At 35.1% G+C, this 25,992-nt stretch overlaps 1 protein-coding gene across 4 annotated transcripts in view; it reads right to left on the bottom strand.

The window, feature by feature from the left end:
* The window catches only part of ROCK2 (Rho associated coiled-coil containing protein kinase 2), a 167,053-nt gene that overhangs the window by 8,465 nt on the left and 132,596 nt on the right, over positions 1-25,992 (bottom strand). For 2 of the 4 annotated variants that reach the window (XM_058287787.2, XM_058287788.2), the window contains exons 17-32: positions 19,132-19,291; positions 16,851-17,011; positions 16,199-16,383; positions 13,381-13,450; positions 12,150-12,253; positions 11,800-11,986; positions 9,833-9,926; positions 9,652-9,746; positions 8,971-9,150; positions 8,616-8,784; positions 8,109-8,285; positions 6,338-6,408; positions 5,631-5,719; positions 5,182-5,260; positions 2,911-3,172; positions 2,610-2,823 (exon numbers count right to left, since the gene is read on the bottom strand). In XM_058287787.2, coding sequence (XP_058143770.1) covers positions 2,610-2,823; positions 2,911-3,172; positions 5,182-5,260; positions 5,631-5,719; positions 6,338-6,408; positions 8,109-8,285; positions 8,616-8,784; positions 8,971-9,150; positions 9,652-9,746; positions 9,833-9,926; positions 11,800-11,986; positions 12,150-12,253; positions 13,381-13,450; positions 16,199-16,383; positions 16,851-17,011; positions 19,132-19,291 — 2,297 coding nt within the window. The remainder of the gene's footprint in view (positions 1-2,609; positions 2,824-2,910; positions 3,173-5,181; positions 5,261-5,630; positions 5,720-6,337; positions 6,409-8,108; positions 8,286-8,615; positions 8,785-8,970; positions 9,151-9,651; positions 9,747-9,832; positions 9,927-11,799; positions 11,987-12,149; positions 12,254-13,380; positions 13,451-16,198; positions 16,384-16,850; positions 17,012-19,131; positions 19,292-25,992) is intronic. The other 2 variants (XM_058287790.2, XM_058287789.2) reach the window with 1 other exon arrangement.

The raw sequence follows: 25,992 nt of genomic DNA on the forward strand, positions 1-25,992 counted from the left end.
AACTACTGAGCTACATCAGTTTCCCTAAAAGTAACATTAAATAAACACAAATGAAGCACTAGATAACGAGTTCTAATAATAATAGAACTTTAATTTTTAAACTTTAAATTCTTTTCCTAGATTTTCTTGGGTGATCCTTTTATTGCCCTGTCTGCCTGTATACAGGAGATGCTGTGAATTAGAACGCTGATACCAAGCACCCAGTCCTAGCTACTCAGTGTGCTTGTGCACGCCGGGAAGACTGAGAGCAGCTGCTCTGTAACGCTTTTGCCAGGCAGTAATCTTAATCATGTAAATGCCTGTAGTGACAGTAACACACCACTTCAGAGTCAGCCAATTCTCCCAATTTTGGAAATCTCTGATTGCCTGACAGTTTTCCCTTATTGAGGTGAAAATGTGCCTTTCTCATTGGTTCTTGTTCTAATACATCTTCCAAGTAACAGTTTTTAAAATATTTACTGCTCCTTATGATCCTTCCATAAAATTTCTTCAGAAGACTAAATAACCTTCATTTTTTCATCTGCTAACTATATGGCACCTTGAAATGTTCCACTGCCACCTAACGCATTCTCCTCTACCTACCTTCCAATTTGTCTACGCTATCTGACAATATAACAACCAAAATGGAATGCAAACTGTAGGTTTGACTCATGACAGACACAAATACAATTTAATGATTCAATGAAGCAACAGAGACTCAGATGTTAAAAACAATGGAAATAATGTGCAAAGGTATAATAAAATCTGAAGCTATTATATTAAATGTGCTCATCTTTACTTTTAAAATTTCAAAGAGTATATTAGATGAAAAGTTTAAGAGTAGTCTATAAATTTCACAGTTGGTTTTGATATTAGCTTTATCTACATGCATAGTTGTGAGAAAGAAATCCTTATTAACTTAATGTTGCTATGACAAAATGTATCGACTCATTATAAATGGCAAGGTCCAGAACCAAAAAAAAAAAAAATCGAAAGCAAATGTGCTTTCATATGACTGTAATGCTGATTTTTTTTTGGGGGGGGGGGGGAGGGGAGGGGTGAAAAGGAGATGGAAAATGTTTATAAGTCAGTGACCATAAAAACAGATTGTTATGTAACATTGCAAGTATGCCTCACTTGATCTGAAAATTGCTTCATAAACTGATTATGTGTTATAATATATTGTAAAATCATAAACTGATTATATGTGTTATAATATATAGTAAAATCATTAAGTATAAAACAAATAACACAAAGAAAAATAAATAAATTGAAGGCTGGGGTTGTTTTTGTCTTAGATCTAAGCAAATTCTGTACACTCTAGAGACTCCATCCAAAAGAAAAGTAACAGTATCTTTTCCACTTCATGGAACTATTTTAAAGACCAAAAGAGGGAACATATGGGAAGTTAAATGAGAGAAGAGAATATACAGGGAAACATTTTGGAATCTTAAAAGCACTATATAATGTAAGGTATTAAAACAGCATTTTTGCATTAATAGTTCCACAATATTAATAACAGAACTTCAAAAGTTTAAGGTTTTGTTCAAGGCACATGAGATGATGGCCTTCAGTGTTCCTGATCTTTGAGTTCCTTCAGCTTAACTGTTATTGTTTATTACTAATTTTATAATATTTAGTTTTATCATACCTCACACCAAATATTCAACATTTTCACTGCTGAAACACCATTCTACCTTTGACATTCTAAATTATTTCCTTGAGATACTAGTTTCAAGAAAGTTTCATATAAGATGTTTGTGTTAGAATAAGATTTCTGATAATACAGCCAATGCCCATCATAATTCATATACTGAAAGTCCTGTCTTAGGGAACAAAAAGGACAGCTGAAATTAGAGGAAACTACTGATCTAGGTATGTTTTTTCATTTTTAGCTAATCAAATCCTCATGCTCATTTCAATAATTATCAATGCTTATGGACCAAATGCTGTAGTAGCTAGTAAGCAAAGAAATGGTTATTCTGACCCAAGATAATTCAATTGCTTTACTGTAGCCATATAGAAATGGCCCTATCAAAATGTGTTTTTTAAAATCAGGTTTAAAAATTACCTAGTAATGTGCATAATGATCATCCCTGTCTTTATAGCATATTTCTAACAGCCATCTCAATTATATTTTCATTTAACGCATTACTATTTGCATTTGCTTTAAAGCAGAAACAAGTTACTTTTTTAAACCTGCAGATCTGAATTAAGACAAGATTTTAATTCTGCCTTGCAAGCTATCAAAAAAATTTTTTACAATATTAAATGCAACTTTGCAATTTATATACCAGACACTTAAAAGGTTTATATGCAATGTTAATCTATTATCTACTAAATTAGTCAACATATTTACAGAATCCTAAAATATTACAATTACATACATAAAAATAACAAAACCCTTTTTATATATTTGGTTGAATTTAGTATATCTGTGTGATTTAGTAAACTAGTTTATATTACAATCATCCAAATCAATGAGTAAGGCATGCATACTAAAATAGTTTTAAATATTTGGTATTCCATGGTCCATTAACGTATCAAACGATGGAATACCATGATTAGGAAAATTTGTAGTTTGAATATAAAAAGCAAAATTTAATTTTTACCAAGTTGTAATTTAATACCTTGGTTTGTTTGGAGCAAGCTGTCGACTTGGCCGCCTAACAGACTGGTTTTGTTGTATCTTCATTGAAGTTCTAGGAGATGACCGTGCAAAAGGGTCTGGGGCTGGAGGCTTTTTAGGTATCTTTTTCACCAATCGACTAACCCACTTTTGCTGCTCTTCTGTAGAATTTGCTAATAACAACAGATTCTTTGCCGTTGAAATATCATAATACACTATAAAGAAATATATGGAAAAAAATTAATGTGCAAAAGTGATCAGAACATAAATAATATTGCTTGAGGAAGCAGTTTACTATTTACCTTTGCAAGGTGCTATAATCTCCTCTTTTTTGTCCATATGATCTTTATGACATTTAATATGGCAGCGACGGCACTCTAAAGCAGGAGGTGGTTTAAACATATGCCACAGTGGCTTCATACAAGCCTCACAATTAGTTGGGAAATGATAAAGAGTAGGAATAAATTCATGTCCCTTGTGGCAAATATAATTTGATTTTTCTCCTACTGGCTCCACTGGAAATTCTTGTTCCTTCTTACTTTCTCCTTCATTGGCATATAGAATCTAAAAATACAAAGAATGATTAACAAACATAAGTTATTTTTTCAAATACTAACAATTTTGATAATAAAATTAACTTATTCAATGAAAAGAAATGCCTAATCGAGCACATATGTGAAAAAAATTATTAGTCACTTTGGGTCATATTTAAAAAGAATAAATCCTGTTCAAATATTGGCTCCTCATTTACTTTATAATATATTACAATGTTTTTGCAACATTATTAAAATAGACCAGTAAAATGTGAATTCATTCTTGACTCCACATGGAGGTCCCCGGTGCCTCCTAAAAAATAGAAGGCGAGCGACACAGAGTGCACACAATAAACAAATACAGAGAGCAGGCAGCGAGTGCAAACAACAAGGGAGGCGTTGAGAAACAAATCTTAATTTAAAAATTGTACAGTACACCGTGTAAACCATATAATGTAAACTACAGACCATGGCTAGAAGCAATGCTTCAATATTTGTTCATCAATTGTGATAAATGTACCACACTAAATATGTTGTTAATGGGGAAAATTACGAGAGGGAGTAGAGTATATGGGAATTATTTATTTATTTGTTTGTTTGTACTAGGGCCAGGGAATGAACCTTGGACCTTTTAAGTGGGAAGCTGGCACTCAACCACTGAGCCACATAGACTCCCCTGAGATGGTTTTTCATTTGTTTGGTTGTTGTATGCTTTATTGTTTTTAGGAGGCACCGGGAACGGAACCTAGGACCTTTCATGTGGGAAACAGGTGCTCAACCATTTGAGCCTGCTCCCCTATATATTTTTTTCTCTACCCCCCGCCCCTCCGCTTGTCTGCTCTCTTGCGTCCATTTGCTGTGTGTTCTTCTGTGTCTGCTTGCATTCTTGTCAGGTGGAATGAGAATCTGTGTCTCTTTTTTGTTACGTCTTCTTGCTACGTTAGCTCTCCATGTGTGTAGCGCCACTCCTGGGTGGGCTGCGCTTTTTTTGCGCTGGGCAGCTCTCCTTGCAGGATGCACTCCATGCGCATGGGGCACCTCTACGTGGGGGACACCCCTGCATGTGATGGCACTCCTTGCACGTGGGCCAGCTCACCACACAGGCCAGGAGGCCCTGGGTTCAAAACCCTGGACCTCCTATATAGTAGGCGGATGCTCTATTGGTTGAGCCACATCCACTTCCCTCCCCTATATTTTTGATGTAACTTTTCTGTGTAATCTAAAACTTCTTTAAAAATAATGAAAAAAAGAAGGAACTCAATAGCTAATTGTTGCTTTGACTAATCTGAAAAACTGAAATAGTAAAGAGAAGAATTTCACTTCACTTTCAATTGGAAGTAAAAGGGCAATCAGGTATATAAATTTAACTTTAGAAGTGCCTTTTTTTAACTTTCTAAAGAGTTAAGCATAAAACCAAAAACAGGAGTTTTTTGTTGTTTTTTTTTTTTTAAAGAAAACATAACCAATCTTAGACAAAAGGTGATGCTGCAGGGACAGTTACCGGACAGTGTATGTCCTCCCATGGCCCACTGGGTGGACTGTGGGAGAGTGTGGGCTGTGGTGTGGACAACTGACCATGAGGTGCAGCGATGCTCAGAGATGAATTCACCAAATGCAATGAATGTCTCATGATGATGGAGGAGACTGTTGTTATGGGCGGAGGAGTGGGGTGAGGGAGGTGGGGGTATAAGGGGACGTCATATTTTTTGAATGTAACATTAAAAAAATAAAGACAAAAAAAAAAAAAAAAAAGGATAGCCAAATACTAGAAACATGATATAAACAATTTACAGACTTTAACAAGTAAAAAAGGAGAGAGAAAACAAAATAAGCAAGAAAGTTACAAAAGAATGAACCATGTTTAAACATGACTAAAACAGAAAGAAAATGTGCAGAGGACTGAAGAATAAAGATTTCTGTCAAGCCATATAAGAACCTCTAAAAGCAAAAAAACCCAAAACATCCAAAACTCAACATGAAACCAAAAATACATAACAAGCAAGCAAACAAAAAGTTACTCCTAGAAGTAACTACATTTACCTGGAATATCCTTGGAATTTCTTTAGCATCCGCTCTATATACATCTGTTTGTGTAACTGGTCGAACATGAAATAACTTGCTATAAAAGATTTTTAATAAAAGATTTTTAATAAAGGGGTAAAATATTACCAAAAGATCAAATTATACTGGTTATCCTATTCTTGAATCAGAAGTTAAAATTGACTAACTCATGTTAAATGCTCAAAGAGTATCTTGTTCTATTAATTTAATCATTCCTTAAGATTCTGAGAAATTCTTTAAAATTTTTTAAAATTCTTAAGAAGTCAGAAAGTTTTTTGAAAACAACACACTAAAGACCCATGAAACAGAGAAGTTTTAGCTAATCTTATACTGCAATAACTGGACAGAAAAAGTCACATTACTCTCTTACCATACTTTAAGAGATAAGAAAAGATGGAGTTTCTAAATATTCGAATAAAAGCACTTACTCTATATCTAAAACCATGTATGGGTTAGAATGTTCTTTATCTTGTTCACTGTCATAGAAAAGAATCTTCTTACTGCTTACAATCACATACTGTTAAAAAGAGGGAAGGAAGGAATCAAACATGATTAATTACATACCTTATTTATTTTTCCTTGAAAATTACATTCTATACTAGCAATAAAACAACATAAAAAACTGAAAATAACTAGAATGTACTTCAAGTATCCTCAGAAAAATCTTTTATTAAAGAAATAATAAACTTTGTTTATAGATATTTTAAATAAGCAAGTTGAGGGGAATGAAGTCAAACACTTTTTGGACTGGTTTAGCTTTGAGATTCTATAGCATTAGTAACCTTATCAAAAAATGAACATAATAATAACATCAATAATCATAGTAACAGAAGAAAAGGAATAAATGGGGAATTTCTATAATATTCAGAGTTGTTTTCTCACTGAAATAGTAAACACTAAGGTCACTAGGCTTATATTTTCCTAATACTAAAATTGGTTTTATTATTACCAAAACATTAATGATTAACGATTAAAAAGATTTACAAATAAAATCACATCATTCCAAATCAGAAAGGGTAAACAAGTTTTATATGTTTGGAAGTTCTAGTTATGTAGATTGTCAACTGAAAAAGTGAAATGGTTACAGTGAAACCAAAAGGGGGAAAAAAGAACCATATTGAAAAGTACTAATTACCTTTCTAGCCCACCCAAATTTCTTAGTGTTGTTCCGCAAAGGCAGTGAAAGCCATCCTTCTAATCTTGATTCTATAAATAAGCAGAATAGGAAAAATAATAACAATTCTCCTTGGATAATGAGGAAGATAATAAAATTTTAATATAAAAGTAACAAAACAAATACACCCTTCAGAATTTATCTTTGTACACCATCTAGTATCCAATAATACAGGATCAGTATAAGCAAGTTACATAATGCAAAACAAAATCCAGGCTATGACACTTTGGAAATACTCTATAGTTCTATGATGTCAAATATCCCATTGAGTAAAATCATGCATTTGCAAAGTTCAGCAGAAAAGTTACAAAAAAAGCAAACTCTCTATTCTCACCAGTACATCTCCATTAGAATCCTTTATTTTCTTCCACTGGAGGAAGGCCTAATATATAGACATAATGCACACCTTCTATTTTTTTTTTCTTTTTGGCACATCTTCTTGAGGAGTAAATATTTTAAATGAGAAACTGTGTAGTTAAAATGGACTTTTAAAATGACTATAATAAAATGAAGTAAAATTGTTTAAATTATAGATCAAATTTGGTTAAAAGGCAGTAATATAAAGAAAAGATTTCTAAACTCTAAGAAAATAAAAAATCTCATTGAAAGAAAACTGAATTCATCACTGGAATTTGTTTTAACAGCATTTCCTCAGTATCTTTTAATGAAATAAGTATGTGAAATAAGCATTTAGAGAAGTTATTTTAAAAGTAAAAGTGCTATCACATATTTCACATGTACTATGTATCTGAACTGTGCTAGATGCTTTGCCTAAATTCTCCTTGATCCTTACAATGACAGCATAGCACAGGAATTAAACTTCTAATTTGGATGAGAAAGCTGAAGCCTTGAAAGGTCACACAGTGATGCCCCTCTGATGCCAGAGCTGATAGCTTCTCTCCTCAATGGCGTTCCAGACAGGATGGTGCAAGCTGTCCTGATGGTTATTAACGCAAAGACTCTATTGTCTGGCACCGTTAAGACAGGAGCCTACACCCATTCAAGGGACTGAAGGACCTCTAATGACAGGAGAGAGACTGAAAGAATTTTATCACTAAGATCTAAAACAATTTTAATAACTTTGTGACTTGTATTGTATTCTGATTATTTTGAAATGCAAGAAATATATGAAATATGCTCCTGGAAATTGTGATGACAAATGTAAATAACTCTATTTTACTCTGATTTCAGTTAATAAGGGCCTACTTTTACTTTGCCTTAACTGATTAGACATATTTCCAGCATTTATATTAAACAATTTTTGTTCTTATTCTTGTACTATCTTTGTACTAAACAAAATAATTCCATGTATTTTCTATTTGGCTTTTTCATTTAAACTATAAGCCCTTTCAGGAAAGGATCAGGCCACATTGTCTGGTACTCTAAGAATGACTACGTAAGTTCAATGAAATGCTAAAACACATGCTCTAGGAGCTTTTCTGATATGAAACTTCAGAAAGAATTTCTTCTTGGTTGAAAATCATAAGCTCTTAAACTATATAAGGCCCTGCTCCATTTCTTGTAACTTGGCAAAATAAAATAATCTAACAATTATACTGGCAACCCAGTGTGAAAATACCTTGAAAACAAATTCTTTTTTCATGCAAGAGTTAATTTTAACTTAGCAAGTTGTTAGAGTTAGTGAATATTAATGTTATAAAGTTTTTTCCAAAAGGACTGAAATCAGGGATTGGGAAAAACCCCAAAGGTAAAAGGATTTTTGGGATATCACCTGCACCACTAGATTCCGATGAAATGGGTAAGTAAGGCAAGGATTCTTCTTCTGAGTCAGAATCAGAGCCAACAAGTGAGAGAGAACTGGAAGGCTTAGTGGCAATATTGAGAGAAGTAGAGCAACGCTGGTAGGTGAATGACATGGATTCCATAGCGTGTGACTGAGTGATATGAACTAAACACCCAACATAAAAGAAAGTAAGAATGCAGAGAGAGATTAGGAGAAAATAAAAAGAGCTATTAAATGAGCTAATTTTAAAAAACTAAAATGGAGCTTGCTTTTGTATATTTTTTTATGAAATATTTTGCCCAAAATGAACAAATACAATAAGTTTAAAATATTATTTAAATCCCTACTCCAATGAATAAGTTTCCCTATAAAGTAATGCCAAATATTTTCCAACAAGAGCAAAGTCAGTCACAAGGCTTAAGACATCAATTAATTTATATTTGTGACAGAAAGCTTCTAATAAAAATATACACAAAAGGCTGAACGAATCTGTACCTGGAAATCCATCTTCTGCCTCAGCATCCCCTGGTCCACTGCCCACGCTGGAACTATCCAGACCAACATGCAAGGCCTGGAGCTGTGAGCGCAGCTGCTCAATGTCACTGTCTTTACTGTCCAGTGTCATTTGCAGTTCTATTCGGATCTGGCTCTCCTCGGCGATTTGCTACAAGGAATTGGCCAAATTATGTTAACTGGATACAATATATCTCACAAATTTGCTTCTTAGTTCAATAATAATTAAGGAATATTTTTGTTAAATGTTCTACAACTAGTGAAATATACACAGGCAGATAAATAATTCTACTTCTTAAAAAGAAGTCTTCAAAATAAGGTCCAAATGTATTCTTACAGCCTGCATTTCATTCAGTTCTTTCTGATACTTGATCATCTGCTGAGTCAATTTTTCACGTTCGGATTTAAGTTCCATATGTAGTTTTCTATTCTCCTTCTCTTTTCTCCGCACATCTGTGTCACTACCACGCTTCACAGGTTCTTTACGATTCATGATTTCAGCCAATTTATTCACAGCCTTAAAAACATAAAAATAACTAAGTAAATAATTTATGTCAATGGTTTCCCAGTAACTCACCAACAGCAAGTTATACACTTACTAAGCATCTCCTTCCCTACATACAAGGTTGCAAAAACATTTAATGTATCACTTAAGGAGCCTGCCTTCCTCATTAATCATCATTCTTGAACCTTTCACATGACAGATGACCCTCAACCAGGATGCCAGGAAACAGTCATTATCATTTGATTTCTTAAAAGTAGAAAAAATTATCAGCTACAGTAAAGAATGAGAAGGAAATGTGATCACATACAGAAAAATTTAAGAAAAACTTCCATAAACAATGACATACAATGTTTAATCAAATCTAGTTTCTTCCAATCTGGGAAAAATTAGTTAACTCTATTCACAACAGCAAAACATTCAATAACTAAGGCTTTCAATTTGTAATGCAAGAAACAAAAAGGAATAAGACTCTAAAAAACATTTAAAATCATATTTAGATTCTGTTACACGTACTTGAGTTTTGAGTGTTCTCTCTGTTAACAACTGTTTCTCAAGTTGTGCTTTAATAGCTGCTGTACTTATCTCTTCATCTTTCAACCTTGATAATTCTGAAACACGTAAAAATGTAAAATCATATTGATAACTATAGCAACTGATAAAATATTAGGTATATTAAAGCTAACATAATACATACGTTCTTGAACATCTTTCAATTTGTTATTTAATTCTTCTTTCTCATTTGCAAGATTAGCAACATCACTAGTTAGTGTCCTATTTGTTTCTTCAAGCTGAGAAATGAAAGGAAAAAATAACATCCCAATTTACAAAATGTAAGGTATGATTAAAAGCAATAATTCAAAATGAAAACACTCTAAAATGCTGCCAAAACTACTGTTTTTTCTAATTACATCTATCTCTACACTTCTTGCCTATGTGCTACCTTACCAAACTTGATCCTTGGCAAACATTTTGCTAAAATCCCAGCAGACTTGGAATGTATCCTGGGAAGTAAAAAAAAAATTGTCCTTCTCTCATAAACCCTTAGCAGGTATTTTTAATGAGAAATAATTAAGGACTGAAACAAAGTCCTGCATGCCAATCATGTAAAATAAACTCACTTCAACACTGTCAAACGTCTTTTAGACAACTGTTCTAATGGGGAAAAAAAAAAAATTTACTAATGAAGTTGATATCCCTTTGTGTTCCTTCCAAATCCTAATCCTAATCTTTCTTCCTGAAGATTTTATTATGAATTAAGCTATGTTTATTCTGTTTCATACTTTTATTATACATATGAAACCAAAAATAACATGTAGTGGTTTTATGTGATTTAAAATTTTCCATAAATAGCATCATACTGCATTTATCTTTCTGTAATATTTTTCACTTGACAGTACAAGAATTATCCTTGCTAGTATACATAAAGATCTAGATAATTCATTTTAACTGATATACAGTAGTTTCAATTTCTGCCATATTTCATTTATCAATTCAATATACTAGTAAATATCTTGGTTTTTCGCTATTACAAAGATTTAGGCATGCTGCTATGAGCACTGTGCCTGAGTTTCTCTAACACATTTATCTTAAAGCAGAATTTCTTTGGATTATATTATGTGAATATTGAAAATTCACTAAAAATTGCCATACTATTATCATACTAAACTTCCATTCTCCACAGTAGTAAAGAACATTTTCTAGACATCCTTCAAACACCCAAAACTGTCAGATACTGATTTTCTGCCAATGTAATGGGTATGAAGAAGTATTTCAAAGTTGCTTTACATAGCCTTTTGCTATGGAGTAGTGAAGTTAAGCATTGGTGCTTATATTTAGGTTTTCCCTTAGAAACTACCTTTTTTTTTTTTTTGGCCAATTTTTTTTTATTATTTAACTTATTCTTACTACTTAAAGAAGTTTAGTATACTCTGGATACTAATCCCCTGAATAAGTACACTACAAATATGTTCTCCCTATTATTTATTTATGTTGTGCTCTGCCATACCTAAGTTTTTAACTGTTCTATTAGTTGAACATTTTTATTTTTCATAGTTAAGTTCTTAAGATAAGATTTACTTTTGTGAACAGAATGAGATAAGGGTTTAATTTTACTCCTTTCCATATAAAAATCCAATTATTCCAGCCATTTATTGAATCTGTGTCCTCTCCCATTTACTATCCTCAGAATGACTACTGTCACAGTAAAGCCCTTAAGAAAGAAAGAAATCCATCTGAAAGTCTTCTGTGAATCAAAGTTCAGGACTAGGGGAAAAAATCATAGGGACTAACGCAAACTCTACTATTTGATATTTTACTTCTCTTAGAAATTTTTATTGTAATTTTTTTCAACCTCCATATAATTGACTGTCTTATGGGAGTTTCAAGATTCTTTTGAACCAGGCTTTCGGTAAACAGAAAAAGAAATGGCTTAAATTGTTTTCTGCTTTTGGAATTCTCCTACTTAGTCCTTTAACTCTGAATTTACTAATAAGTGAAGCTATTGGAAGTAGTTCTCTTTTGAGCTAAATGGACAACACTGAGAAGATGATGGTTAACTAGACTAAAAATATGGTAGTGAGCATATACAATTTTTCATTTAGATTAGTACTTCTACAAAGATCTGTGATAAAATACTAAAAAAGTACCAACAATTTTACTTACAGATGCAATTGTGGCATCTTTTTCAGTAAGCTCCTGCTTGTGTCTAGCCATCATCTCTTTGATCTCCAGCTCTTTCATGATTTTCTCTTTTTCTAAGTCAGAATATTGTTCTTCAGCAATTGAACGAGCCAGTTGCTCAGAATCTGCTTTGGTCAAGGTGATTTCCAGTTGGGCAGCCAATGAGTCCCTGTATTTTAAAGAGAAATTCATTGAAATTTTTAATTTTCATCATGAAGTCAAACTTTTTGCCTAATTCACTCATCAACAAATATTTATTTGGTGTATACCAGGCACTGTTCTAAGTGCATGGTATATATCAATAAATAAAAGAGACAAGAGTCTTGTCCTACCTTTCATCCTGTAATTCTTGTTTCTTCTGCTGTAATTCTTTACAAAGTTTGGTCTTTTCTTCACATTCTTCTTTAAGTTCCCTAACCTGTGTTTTATATAGTGTCTAAATAGCAAAATAAAATAAATGTAAAACATTATCAGCATCAGGAATGTTATTTTTTACATTCAAAACTTATCTAGATAAAAAATCAAGTTAAACACAAATGCTTTCTTAAAATTCAGTTTGAGCAAATTAAGAGTTTTCCTTTTTTCCAATAATCAATTGATAAACTCAAGTTCACCCAATAATTTAGAAGATTTTTTAAAAAATCTTCTAAAAAAGAAGTCTTTTGACAAAACTTTCACCTGCAGATCACAGTAAGATTTCTGAATGAATGACAGATTGGTAGGATGGATGAAGAAGCCAGGGAAAATATTACTAATTTAGACAAGAAAATTTTGGTGGCTTAAATCAATGGATCAGAGATGGAAGTTTCTATTTCATATTTTAAAACTGATATTTAAAAACTAAAAATGCTAAATTACAACTATTTTCCTTATGAAAATATATCTTTCTAAATAAGCAATGCTTAATAAGCTTCACAAGGAACGTATATGTGCTCATAATTACTTTTCTACCAATGATAATGAATTTCTGTTAAACTATCAACATTCTCTTGCCTAACTGCTCTTTTTATCTGAGTTGTGTGGTACAAAATATCCTATCCAGAACTCTGGTGTTTGCTATAAGAATCCATTTTAAGGACAAGAATAAATGCAACTCAACAAAATATGTTTTTGTTTGGGGTTGTTTTTAATTAAATAATGAATTGATAAATGTCATGGAAAAAAAGCCATTTACCTGGGGCTTTTAGTGTGGAAGAAATGATAGGTTTGAAAGCTTAACATTTTTGTGGGTTAGTAGTCTTTTGTACAGAAGGTGGTTGGAAAGTACTTTAGAAAGTCTAATTCAGCGGTTCCCAAAAGTCAATCTGTGGACCAGCACATCAAAATGAGCTAGTGAGTTTAGAAACAAACAAAGCAAAAAAACCACAAAAACATATTCTCTGGCTCAAGTCTCAGAGATTCCAATTTGCTAATAATGGTTATAGGCCAAGGAATACGGATTTCTTTTAAAGGTTCCTCCATTAACTCTGATGCTTAAGACTGAATCATTCTTTCTGATACTGCAGTAAGAAAAAAATATTCTATAGAAACTGCAATTTTCAAATTAATGTGTCAGTAACTTACTGAGAAATACTGCTCAGCTTCAAGCTGATCTTGAAGCTCTTTCATTTGCCCATCTGCATCTTGACGTTCTCTGTAGGGACATTGAATAAAAGATTCAAATAAATTTTACACATAAAAAAACAGCAGCTCTCAAAATGTGGTCTGGCGAACCTCTAGGAGTCCCTTTCAGGAAAACCATGAGGTCAAATTATTAACATAAACAAAAAAACCTCTGGAGTGCTCGGTGAATTTTAAGAGTAGAAAGGATGGCAAAGGCTCCTACTCCGCCAACACTGAATCCCACACACGTGGATACAAACAAACGGCAGAATCAGCAGCGTGGTGACTGGGAGGGACCAGAAGGAAGGTGGGAATGCTGATGTTCACACCTAACTCCGGATGTGATGGCATGGTTTGCTCACTTTGTAAAATTTACTCAACTTTGCACTAATGATCTGTGTATTTTTTCTGTGTTGTCATTAGCCTAGCCAATCTACTCTGTATCTTACCTATTTCTCTGATGTTTTCCGTGTCAATGCCTCTTTTTCCACATTTTGTGAAATACTGTTTACTTTTACTTCTAACTCTTTTAATAACTTTAACAGCTGGTGACCCACGTGGACTTGGAGAAAATAAGCACCATAAATTTGGTATATACAAAGTGTTAAAAGAACAGTCTAGATTTTTAAGTTTTAAAAACTTTTTAGAACAGATACTATGAAGAGAGCATTCAGTCAAGTAGTTTTAAAGTTGTTTTCCCTAGAAGCTATGATCCATAGACGTGCCTCAGCTTCAGGACAAAAGCTGGGGCCAAGGAGTTCCATCCCAGGACTTGGGGGACTTTCTGAACTTAGAATCCAGAAAAGTTGAATCAGGGACTCTTCATGTAAAAGAAACTGTAAAGACATATTTCTAGAGTTGTCAACAGTCAGGTTTTTTTTAAAATTAAAGAACTAGCCTAAAAAATGAGAACAGTATAAATCTAATGGACAAAATTAATAAATAAGATAAAGAGCTCTGCATATTGTTTCAGTTCTAGTTCTGATTTTAAAAGTTGAGCTGCATTCCCTATTCTTTCTACAGCTGTTTCTCCAATACAACGCTGTCAAAAATAACTTTGTGAGATGAAAATTTTCTGTATTTCCACTGCCACATGTGTCCCCTGAACCTGAAATGTGTCTAGTGTGACTGAGGAATTGAAGTTTTAATTCTAATTAATTTAAATTTAAGTTTAAATGGTACATGTGGCCTATGTATTAGATAGTGCAGGTCCATAAATATCCTTCCAGTAAGTTTCTTTTATGCTTAAATTTGCATTTTATTTCTATCACTTTCCACCAAAAGGAATACTAATACTCTCTAGCTATGATTATGTCTATACCAGAGATTTCAGTACACTTCATCAAGTCTGGAGAGTCTAAGCTTACTTACCCTGGCAAAAAGATCAGCAAAAAGAACAAAGTCTGCTTGAATATTATATCCATCCTTTCCTAGGCAGTGTCAACCTTACTGAGGTGCTACAGGAGTGTAAAAAACAGGCAATTGGGCGGCAGACTTGGCCCAGTGGTTAGGGCATCCGTCTACCACATGGGAGGTCCGTGGTTCAAACCCCAGGCCTCCTTGACCCGTGTGGAGCTGGGCCATGCGCAGTGCTAATGTGCGCAAGGAGTGCCGTGCCACGCAGGGGTGTCCCCCGCGTAGGGGAGCCCCACGCGCAAGGAGTGCGCCCCGTAAGGAGAGCCGCCCAGCGTGAAAGAAAAGTGCAGCCTGCCCAGGAATGGCACTGCCCACATGGAGAACTGATGCAGCAAGATGATGCAACGATGCAACTAGAAGAGACACAGATTTCCCTGCTGCTGACAATAACAGAAGCAAACAAAGAAGATGCAGCAAATAGACACAGAGAACAGACAGCCATGGGGGGGGGGGCGAGGAGAGAAATAAATAAATCAATCTTAAAAAAACAAACAGGCAATTAGCAGTGATAATGGATAATCATAGAGCAGTAGTAGAAGTAGGACTAGTAGAATCATACCAGTAATAGTTGTAGTAGGAACAGTCCCTACCCTTTACTGTGTGTTGGAAGCTTTAAATAAATCATTGCTATCCTTTACAAAATCCCTAGCAAGGAAGCTATTACTTCTCCCTTTTGCAGGTGTGGTAAGAGGCTCAGAGACATTAAACACTTTGGCCAATGTTGGACAACTAATAAGTAGTGGAATTCATATTTTAAACCTCAGTTTTCTGGCTCCAAAGCCTGTATTCCATCAATTCTATGACACTGCCTCTCCTCAAATGAGTGGGGCTCAACATGACCTTCGGTCATGGTTGGGAAGAGGGAAGAAGTAGTTACACTGCTAACAGACAATGTGTCAAACTTTAACAGTATTATATATTTTAACTGTACTTTCAACAATGTTTGCCATTTTCTGAGTAAATTAAATAGAGCACTAGAGCATACACTATACAATGATTAATAATCTATATGGCATTGGCATCATCATTTCCAAGTACCAGAAACTAAAGGAATAAATAGCACAGAGACAATAAGCTCAAGTAACAGTCCTGAGGAAGAAATCTTAAGAGCAGGGAGTGAAAATCCCAGACTTTTTCTTCTGCTGCAATACCAATACTGTCTGTCATTAGGTGGCAGCAGTAAGAAATTGGTGGGGAAGCAAATATAATCTTCTTAAAGGACAACAGTAACACTCACCACATTTCTTATACAGAAAGAGAAAAAAATGGTCAAAGAAAATGCCCAGATTAACCAAAATTAGGATAATTTACAAGTACCTAAGAGTGCATATTAGTAAACTTATCTCTCAAGTAATTAACTTACTTTCGAAGTTCAGCATTTTGTTTTTCCAAGCTCATTTTCATTTCCATGATATGATTATTCTCTTGTTTCAACTGCTTCTCTGACATTTTTAGTGTATTAACTTGCTGTGTTTGCATCTTCAAGTCATTTTGTGTAAGGCAGCGCTTCTGAGTTTCCTGCTCTATTTTTAATGTCAAGTTTCTAACCTAAAAAATAAATTGTTTACTATATGTAAATGAATATATATCAGTTTATCAATGAAGATGGCAGCAAACATGGTGAAGCGAAACAGATTTTTGCCTTTAACGCAGTTATTAAATATACATTTCATCACTTCTTGGCCTTTTGGGTAAAATCAAATGTAAATATAACACAAACACTATATGTAAGTATAATGTAAATTTTCACAGTAAAATTTATTTTTTTGTATTTCTGAGAATATTAAAAACGTATTTTAAAATAAAATATGATGTTTAAGGTAAAAATAACTTAAAAATAAAGAAGTTGTGACTCAATTAGTATGTCTTCCTAACTCAGTAAAGCTGGTTATAGAATATTATTTTATAAGAAAATTTTTAAAAATTATGAAACCATCATTGGACCTTTACAAATAAACATAGATTACTGTTAATTCATGAAATAGTCTTTCACTATTAGTTAACTTCTTACTTACATCCTCATTGAGCACATCTTTCTGTTTAAGGAGCTCATTGATTTTCTGCTGTGACTGTTTGAAGTCACAGTCTAATAAAGAGCATCTTTTCTCAGCTTCCAGCAATAGATTCTCCACTTTCTGCTTTAAAGCTCTTTCCTCTAAAAGCTTTTTCTCCATTTCTATTGCAATAAAAATGGACATAATCATGAATTTACAAACAAAAGAAGCATATCAATATATAATACAAAGCTAATAAAAGTGATAGTAAATGGTGCTGCCTTAAAAATATTTTTATTAATTCCTAATTTAATATTTTCATCATTTGAAATGTCAAGAATTTCATGACTGAAAATTTTATTTACAAGGCATAAAATTCTATGACACTTTAAAATGAAAAAATATTGTGACACTCTATTACATCCATTCTAATAGAAGAAAGATTAATTCTGCCTTTATGATTTTATAATATGGTTACATCTTTTAAATGAAGATTTATTTTATTTTCCTGCTACTCTGTATCTCCCAGTGTTACTATTATGACCTTAAAACATTCCAGACAGATTGTATACTTCTCATGGTTCTTTCCACATTAACAGCTTTATTCATGCAGATGTTGGAAATTACCTTTTAGGGAGGTGGTAAAGGACAGGACTTTGGAACCACAATGTCCCAGTTTAAATCCCAGCTTTGACACTTCCTGGATTTTTGCCCCTGGGCAAGCTGATGAACTGCTCATGGCCTCACCCCCTGACCTCTGGAATAGAGAGACCAGTGCCCACTCTCTTAGGTACCAGAAGCACTTATGGTGTTATGAGGGTAGTGCTTGAATGCTGTCTGGTGTATAAAAAGCACCTGAGAATACTCATTATTTAGAGTTTTTAGCAATCTAAGGAAAGGTTCACAATATTTTCATGGAAAATGAAAGTATTCCTCATGCATAAAAATAATTAACATTTCTGAATGCTTTACATGCATGATTGCACACAGTTTTCAAAACAACCCTATGATCTCCCAATAACTTTCACAGGAAACAAGGTTCGAAGGTAAAATTGCCAGAAGAGGCCACGCATGTTACTAGTTAAGTGGTAAGCCATGTTCCTAAATCCAAGGAGGAAAGACAGGCAGGTGAAAGACAAAGGCTCTAGACCTGGATTTTATGATCATGTGTAAGAATTTAGTTTTGTATATTCATGTGTAAAATATGGAAGTCATGATTCCTTTCATACTAGTGTTCTAAGAAACAGTATGGGAATGGTAGTTATTATACTGAATTGGTTCATGTTCATCAGTTCAGAGAATATCCTACAAACAAATGTACTCGTTTTTAAAAATAATCACCATAATGGCATGGAGAATAAAAACAGGATGGTGGTCACACAGTGTATTATAAACATCAAAACTTTTTGTATCTGACTGCAAATAAAATACCTCAATAAAAAAGAAAATCCAAATTTATCTTCTAGGCAGAGGACAAACAAACATGGTCTACTACTTCCTACTTTCCAACTATATTTTTCTAAATAAAAGCATTTTTCTCATCCTTTATCACCCTTAATTAGTGCCTTAACCTAAGCTGATTTTAACAAGAAAAACTCCAATTTTAATTCCTGTAGTAACTGAAAGGCTATTTTTCTTTGAAAAGTTACTCGCCAATGTTACGCTTCAATAGGAAATGAAATTTCTCTTCAAGAATTTTATGAATATTTCACAAGTATAAAGTACTGATTTCCTTTGGAATTTCAAATTTATCATAATTATAAACTGTCAGTTTGGAACACAAGAAATTACGCTAAACCATTTCCAAGCTATAGGCTGGTCTGAGCAACAACTAACGTCGTTCTCTTATCCTACATAAATTGCATTGTATAGTTCTGATAAAGTCTGCCTAAATTCATTATCATGAGAGGTCAAAATATTGGCAAACGATTTTCTAGTTAGGCCAGCTAGTATTTTAAAAATCTTCATCTTGCTTAAATCCGCAAAGTACAGGAATTTTGTAACACACATTGATGAAGTGTACAGAAAGAGCATAGTCCCCAAATCTGAATAGTTATGTCTAGAACATCACTATGGATGCCACTGAAATATTAGTTTCTCTCTGATATGAATTAGGTTGAATGATTTTGTGTTTGGGCCTTACTATCTTAGCAAGGGTTGTTGCTTTAAGGGAAAAATACATATGTAAATCTTCCTTAATGTAGTTTTTCCCCTCTGGTTACCGGTGTTTGGCAATACAACATAAGCAAATGTATTTCAAAACCAAAGAGTTGAACACAGAATCAAATTTTAGTAAAAATACCTTTCATTGCTTCTGATTTAGCTTCTTCGATGGATTCATAAATCTTATTTTTATCTGCTAGGCGTGCTTTTGTAGCCTTATGTTCAGCTTCTTCTTGTTCTAAGCTCTGCTGTATAACTTTTAGCTGGTATGTCATATCTATTTCCATGTTGCTTTTTTCCTGTTAGAGATTTAAAATGGCAGCTATCAACGAAAAAGACTGGTTCACAATTTCAAAAATTTTCTAAGTTGGTTTTTAAACAGGCTTATTAATAAGATTGTTCAATTTCCCTTCTTCACTCATCATCAAAACTTCTAGTAACAGTATATTCTCTCTACTTCTTTACTTGTATTTGAACCCTCCTCTGCCCCTAGCATACCTGACACTGCATTCCCCTGGTTCTCCTGCCTGTTCTCAACTTCCCTGCTGGTGGAAAGTTTCCCCCAGCTCCCTCTTAAAACTGTGCTCTTATGGGGTGATATTCTTTAACCACAATGTTCTCCTAACCAACTATTACTTTTATAAACTTTTAAAACATACCTAATGTTTCCCTTTGCCTATTAAAAAAAAATGAGTAAAATAAAAAACCTCAGGGTCTGTACGTCTTACCCATCCTTACTCTCCACATAATTGTTTTAAAATTTGAGACTGATATATAGAAGTCTTGTCTATTTTCTATATATTTCCCAAAGATATTTTTTCCTTTCTATAGTTTATATCATAAACATATTTATTTTGTTTTCCAAATAGAATCTTGACTAGTGAAAATGCTTTTTCAAACTAATATAGGAAGATGTCATCTGCAAATAATAAGAATTTTACTTTTCCTATTTGGATGCCTTTTTCTCATTTAACTGCTCTAGCTAGAACTTCTAGCACAACACTGAGTAAGTAGCAGTGGTGACAGTGGGCATCCTTGTCTTGTTCTCAATCTTAAAGGGAAAGCTTTCAACCTCCCTCCATTGAGTACAATGTTGGCTTTGAGTTTTTCATATATGCCCATTATCATATTGAGGAATTTTCCTTCTATTTCTATCTTTTGAAGCATTTTTATCAAAAAAGGAAGCTGGATTCTGTAAAATGTCTTTTCTGCATTGATCGAAATGATGTGGTTTTTTCCCCTTCAATTTGTTAATGTGGTGTACTATGTTAATTTATTTTCTTATGTTGAACCCATTCTTGCATTCCAGGAATAAATCCCACTTGGTCATGGTGCATCAGTCTTTTGATATGCTGTTGGATTCTATTTGCAAGTATTTTGTTCAGAATTTTTGCATCTATGTTCATTAGAGAGATTGATCTGTAGTTCTTTTTCCGTAGTGTCTTTTTCTGGCTTTGATATTAGGGTAATGTTGAATTCATAAAATGTATTGGATAATTTCCCCTACTCCAGTTTTTTGGAAGACTTTAAACAGGATTGGTGTCAATTCTTCTCAAAATGCTTGGTAGAATTCATCTGTGAAGCCATCTGGTCCTGGACTTTTCTTTGTTGGGAGGTTTTGATGACTGAGTCAAGCTTTAAATGTGATTGGTTGTCAGAAGGAATACCCCTATGTACAACTGAACAGAGTCTAAGAGACAGATAAGGTAGATACAACCCCAGGTATTGGTTCTTTTGAGGGATAAAGAGACCCACGGGTTCTATGGTCATGGCAGAAGGGGTTCACTGCCATGACAGATGGCCCTTCTTTGGAGCTGGTGTTTCTGCGTGATGGAAATGGACTCAGAGGGGATCTCTTTTCACAAGACTTGCATGCTACTTTATTGGAATTGTAGTTGGTGCTGAGTTTAAGATATATGTAGGGGATTTGAATCTCTGGACTGATAATATGACACCCAGGCCCAGAGCCTCAACAGACTTCAGCTCCTACACTTTGACTTATTGGACTTACTCCACTCAGCTAACATGGAGTTGAAGAAGGTCAACCACCACAACATGGAGCCTAGAGTGTCTACAACTAGAAGCGGGAAGAGTGCATCCAGTACCCATGTGGAATCTAAGCCCTCACTTGACATAGGTGTGCAATGGACACAACCAATCCAATGTCCACAGAGGAAATGTGAAATGGGTGTGGGAACGGTAGCCATGGGGGCTGCTGGGTGTGGGGAACGGGAGGAAGAGATGAGATGTGGAGGCGTTTTCGGGACGTGGAGTTGTCCTGGATAGTGCTTCACGGACAATTACGGGACACTGTAGATCCCCCCAGGGCCCACTGGATGGAACGTGAGAGAGTCTGGGCTATGATGTGGACCATTGACTATGGGGTGCAGTGATGCTCAGAGATGAACTTACCAGGTGCAATGGATGTATCACGATGATGGGAGAGAGTGTTGCTGTGGGGGGAGTGGGGGGCGGGGGCGGTGGGGTTGAATGGGACCTCATATATTTTTTTTAATGTAATTAAAAAATAATAATAAATAAATATTTAAAATAAATAAATAAATAAATAAATGTGATTGGACTGTTAAGTTCTTGTATTTCTTTTAGCATCAGTGTAGGCTGTTTGTTCAATTCCAGGCATTTGTCTACTTCATTTAGGTTGTCTAGTTTGTTGGGATAAAGTTTCTCAAAATATCCACTATGATCCTTTCTATTCCTGTGGGGTCAATCGTAACTTCCCCCCTTTCATTTCTTATTGTATTTATTTATCTTTTCTCTTTTATTCTTTGTTAGTCTAGATTACGGTTAGTCGATTTTATGGCTCTTATCAAGGAACCACCTTTTGGTTTTGTTGATTTTCTCTTTTTTTTTTTTAATTCTCAGTTCCACTTGTTCCTGCTCTAATCGTTATTCTTTCTTTCCTTCCGCTTGCTTTGGGAATGGTTTGCTGTCCTTTTCTAGTTTCTCCAGTTGTTCAGTTAGATTTTTGATTTTAGTTTTTTCTTCATTATATAGGCATTCAGAGCTATAAATTTCCCTCTCAAGATTACCTTTGCTGTACCCTGTAAGTTTTCATAAGTTGTGTTCTCGTTTTCATTCATCTCAATATATTTACTGGTTTCACTTACAATTTCTTCTTTGACCCCGATTATTTAGAGTGTTTTGTTCAGCCTCCGCACATTTGTGAACTTTCTTCTTTCCTATTATTCATTTTGAGTTTCATTCCATTATGATCTGAAAAGGTGCGTTGTATAATTTCAATCTTATTATATCTACGGAGACCTGCCTTGTGACCTAACATGCAGTCTATCCTGGAGAAAGATCATGAGGACTTGAGAAGAATGTATAAATTGCTGAGTTTGGGCGCAATGTTCTGTATATGACTGTTAGGTCTAACTCATTTATCACATTGGTTAAGTTCCGTTTCCTTGTTGATCTTCTGTCCAGTTGTTCCATCTAATGATGTGAGTGGTGTGCTGAAGTCTCCAATGATTACTGTAGAGATGTCTATTTCTCCCTTCCATTTTGCAAGGTTTGTCTCATGTATTTTGAGGCACCCTGGTCAGATGCACAGATATTTATGACTGTTATTTCTTCCTGGTGGATTATGCCTTTTACTAATATATAATGGCCTTCTCTCTTATAATTTTTCTGCATTTAAAGTCTGTTTTGTCCGATACTAGTAGAGCTACTCCTGCTCTTTATTTGCGTCAATTATCTTTTTCAAACATTTCACTTTCAGACAGCTTGTACCCCTAGGTCTAAAGTGAGGTCTTTTCCCCTTAAATATTTATTTTTTTATTTATGTATGTATTTAACTTACATATTTATGTATTATTTATGTATTCATGTATGTATGTATATATTGGCTTGTTGTCTGCTTGTTTCTTCTTAATGAGGCAGCAGAACCAAATCTGGGACCTCCCGTGTGGGAGGCAGCTACTCAACTGCTTGAGCCACACCCGCTCCCTGTGTGTTTTGTTTTCACTCACTGTTTGCTCATTGTTTTTTCTTCCTCCTCAGGAGGCACCCGGGAACCGAACCTGGGACCACCCAAGTGGGAGACTAATGCCCAACTGCCTGAGTCACATCTCCTCCCAAGATGAGTTTCTTGTAAGTAGAATATGGATGGTTCTGTCAGCCTATATCTTTTGATTGGGGAGCTTAATCCATTTACACTCAATGATATTACTGTAAATGTATATTTAATTTCACCATTCTATTGTTTGGTTTTCATATTATTTTTATTTGTCTTTTTATGCTTTCGATTATCTTTTCTGCTATTCTTTCTTATTTATTCTCTTCAAGCCTCTCCTTTTTTTTTCTTTCAGGCCATAAGGCTTCTTTTAATATTTCCTGCAAAGGTAGATTTCTTTTTGACGAACTCTCTTAGCTTCTGTTTGTGAATATTTTAAACTTACCTTCAAATATGAAGGACAATTTTGCTGGATAAAGTATTCTCAGCTGGCAGTTTTTCTCTCTCTGTATCCTAACTGTATCATACCACTGTCTTCTTGTCTTCATGGTTTCTGATGAAAAATTCACACTAAGTCTTGTTGGGCATCCCTTGAATATGATAGTTTGCTTCTCCCTTGCTGCTCTCAGAATTTTCTCTTTATCTTTGATGTTTGACTTTCTGAGTAGTATGTGTCTTGGAGTAGGTCTTATACACATTTATTCTGATTGCGGTATGCTGTACCTCCTGGACATGTAAATTCATTTCTTTCATGAGAGTTGAGAAATTTTCAGCCATTATTTCCTCAAATACTTTTTCTGACTCTTTTCCCTTCTTTTCCCATTCTGGAACTCCCATGACATGTATGTGTTATGTTTTGTGTTATCATTTGATGCCCTGAGCCTCTGCTCATTTCTTCCATTCTTTTCTCTATTTCCATTGTTCTGTTTTCTATATCACTTATTCTTTCTTCTACCATTTCAAGTCCTTTATCTCTTTAGCCATATTGTCTTTCAACTCATTAATCTGATTTTGGAAATGTGTATGATTCTCATTGACCAGTTGTCTCAAATCCTGCATCTCTTCTGGGGTTCTGATATATCTGATATATTTGCTTGGGCAAATTCTTCCATCTTCTCAGGAGAGCTTGTAATTTTTTGCTTACGTCTAGGCATCTGATTGGGATGGTACATTTACTCAAATGTTCGATTTGTCTCTCTTTTGTAGGGATTTAGTGGCAAGAGGCTATGTGTTACTGCTCCTTTGATTCTTGGTTCAACCTGTTCTGGGTCTTTAGGACTGTCCCTGTTAGTTGCTCAAACATGGGCACTGGACCTAGTCATGAGTTGTAGACCCACTTCCTGAGGACTTGGGGAGAGAGGCTGTAAAGGCCAGAAAAGCCTCTCTTATTTACTTTTTTAATTTCCTCATTTGAACTTCCTTGACTGGCCAGCAGATGGTATACTTTGGCAGTCCTCTCAGTTTAAAGCCCAATTGAGTGTTTTTGCGTAAGACCAAATCAATGTGACAGAGCTTCCTGCTTGGAGGCTAAGAGACTCGAAATTCCAACTTTTTTGGAGGCAGTTCTCCAGCCTTTGCTTGCAACCCCCTCTCTTTTTCCTGACAGGAAATAATTCCACTCCCCTTTGCATCCTCAACAACTAGTACTGGTCAGCAGAGAAGGAGATTGAGAGGGTCGAATCTCTTTTGTCCCTTGCCAGTTCCCAAGACAAACAAGTGGCGAGATCCCACCCTGCCTGGAAGGGCTCATGGGACGGGGCAGACCAACTTGGTGGGTTAAAAGCTGAGTCAGGCGGCGGACTTGGCCCAATGATTAGGGTGTCCGACTACCACATGGGAGGTCCGCAGTTAAAACCCCGGGCCTCCTTGACCCGTGTGCAGCTGGCCTATGCACAGTGCTGATGCACGCAAGGAGTGCCCTGCCACGTAGGGGTGTCCCCCGCATAGGGGATCCCCACGCACAAGGAGTGCGCCCCGTAAGGAGAGCCACTCAGCGTGAAAGGAAGTGCAGCCTGCCCAGGAATGGTGCCGCACACCCGGAGAGCTGATGCAGCAAGATGATGCAACAAAAAAAAACACAGATTCCCGTGCCGCTGACAACAACAGAAGCAGACAAAGAAGATGCAGCAAATGGACAAAGAGAACAGACAACCAGGGTTGGGGGGTAAGGGGAGAGCAATAAATAAAAAATAAATTAATTAAATAAAAAATTAAAAAATTAAAAAATAAAAAAGCTGAGTCAGCCTTAGGCTGTGTCCTCTTTTTCCCCTTTTCTGGGGAGGTGGATCCCTGGGGGAGGACTTAGTCTGTAGCTGCCAGCCCTGAGGCGTGAGAATTCAAAAGTGTCTACAGGGTAGGGGAGGGTGCTGGCATTGCAGCTGCCACTTTTAACTCAGTGTTGCTGTCATGATTCTTTTCCTTTAACCCCCTCTTTCTCCCAGGCAGTATTCAGCCTTCCCCTGGTGTCCTTAAACCATAAAAGATTGTTTTCCCAGGCTGTTTCTGCCTGTCCTCTAGCTATTTTTCTGGGAGAGAAGAGTCCCATGCCTTTCTAGTCTGCTACCTTCCCAGAAGTCCCTAGACATCTTATCTGCCTGTCCCAGGCACCTCAAACTTCAAAGGAGTAAAACAGACTTATCATTGTCTCCTCTAAAGGAGCTCCTTCCCCTTTATTTGTTATTACTTAATGGCACCACTATATAGCTCACCACCACCTAGGAACCTGAGATTTATCTCTGACTACTCACATGCCACACATAATCAATCACTAAGTGCAGATGACCATTACTCTACAAAGTATTTCTCAGATTTATTCCTATTTTACACCCTTAATCACCGCATTAGTAAAATCGCCATTATTTCTTAAATGGATTACTACAGAAGACTTCTGACTATCATCACCCTACCTCTAGTGTTGTGATCCTCAATCCACTCTCGACATGGTCATAAGATCATCATCCAACTTAAAACCATTCAGTTTCTAGTTTCTTAGACAAAATATCTTAGTTTCTTAAAAGAGTATGC

The sequence above is a fragment of the Dasypus novemcinctus genome, chromosome 25 (assembly GCF_030445035.2).
Source record: "Dasypus novemcinctus isolate mDasNov1 chromosome 25, mDasNov1.1.hap2, whole genome shotgun sequence".
NCBI lineage: Eukaryota > Metazoa > Chordata > Mammalia > Cingulata > Dasypodidae > Dasypus > Dasypus novemcinctus.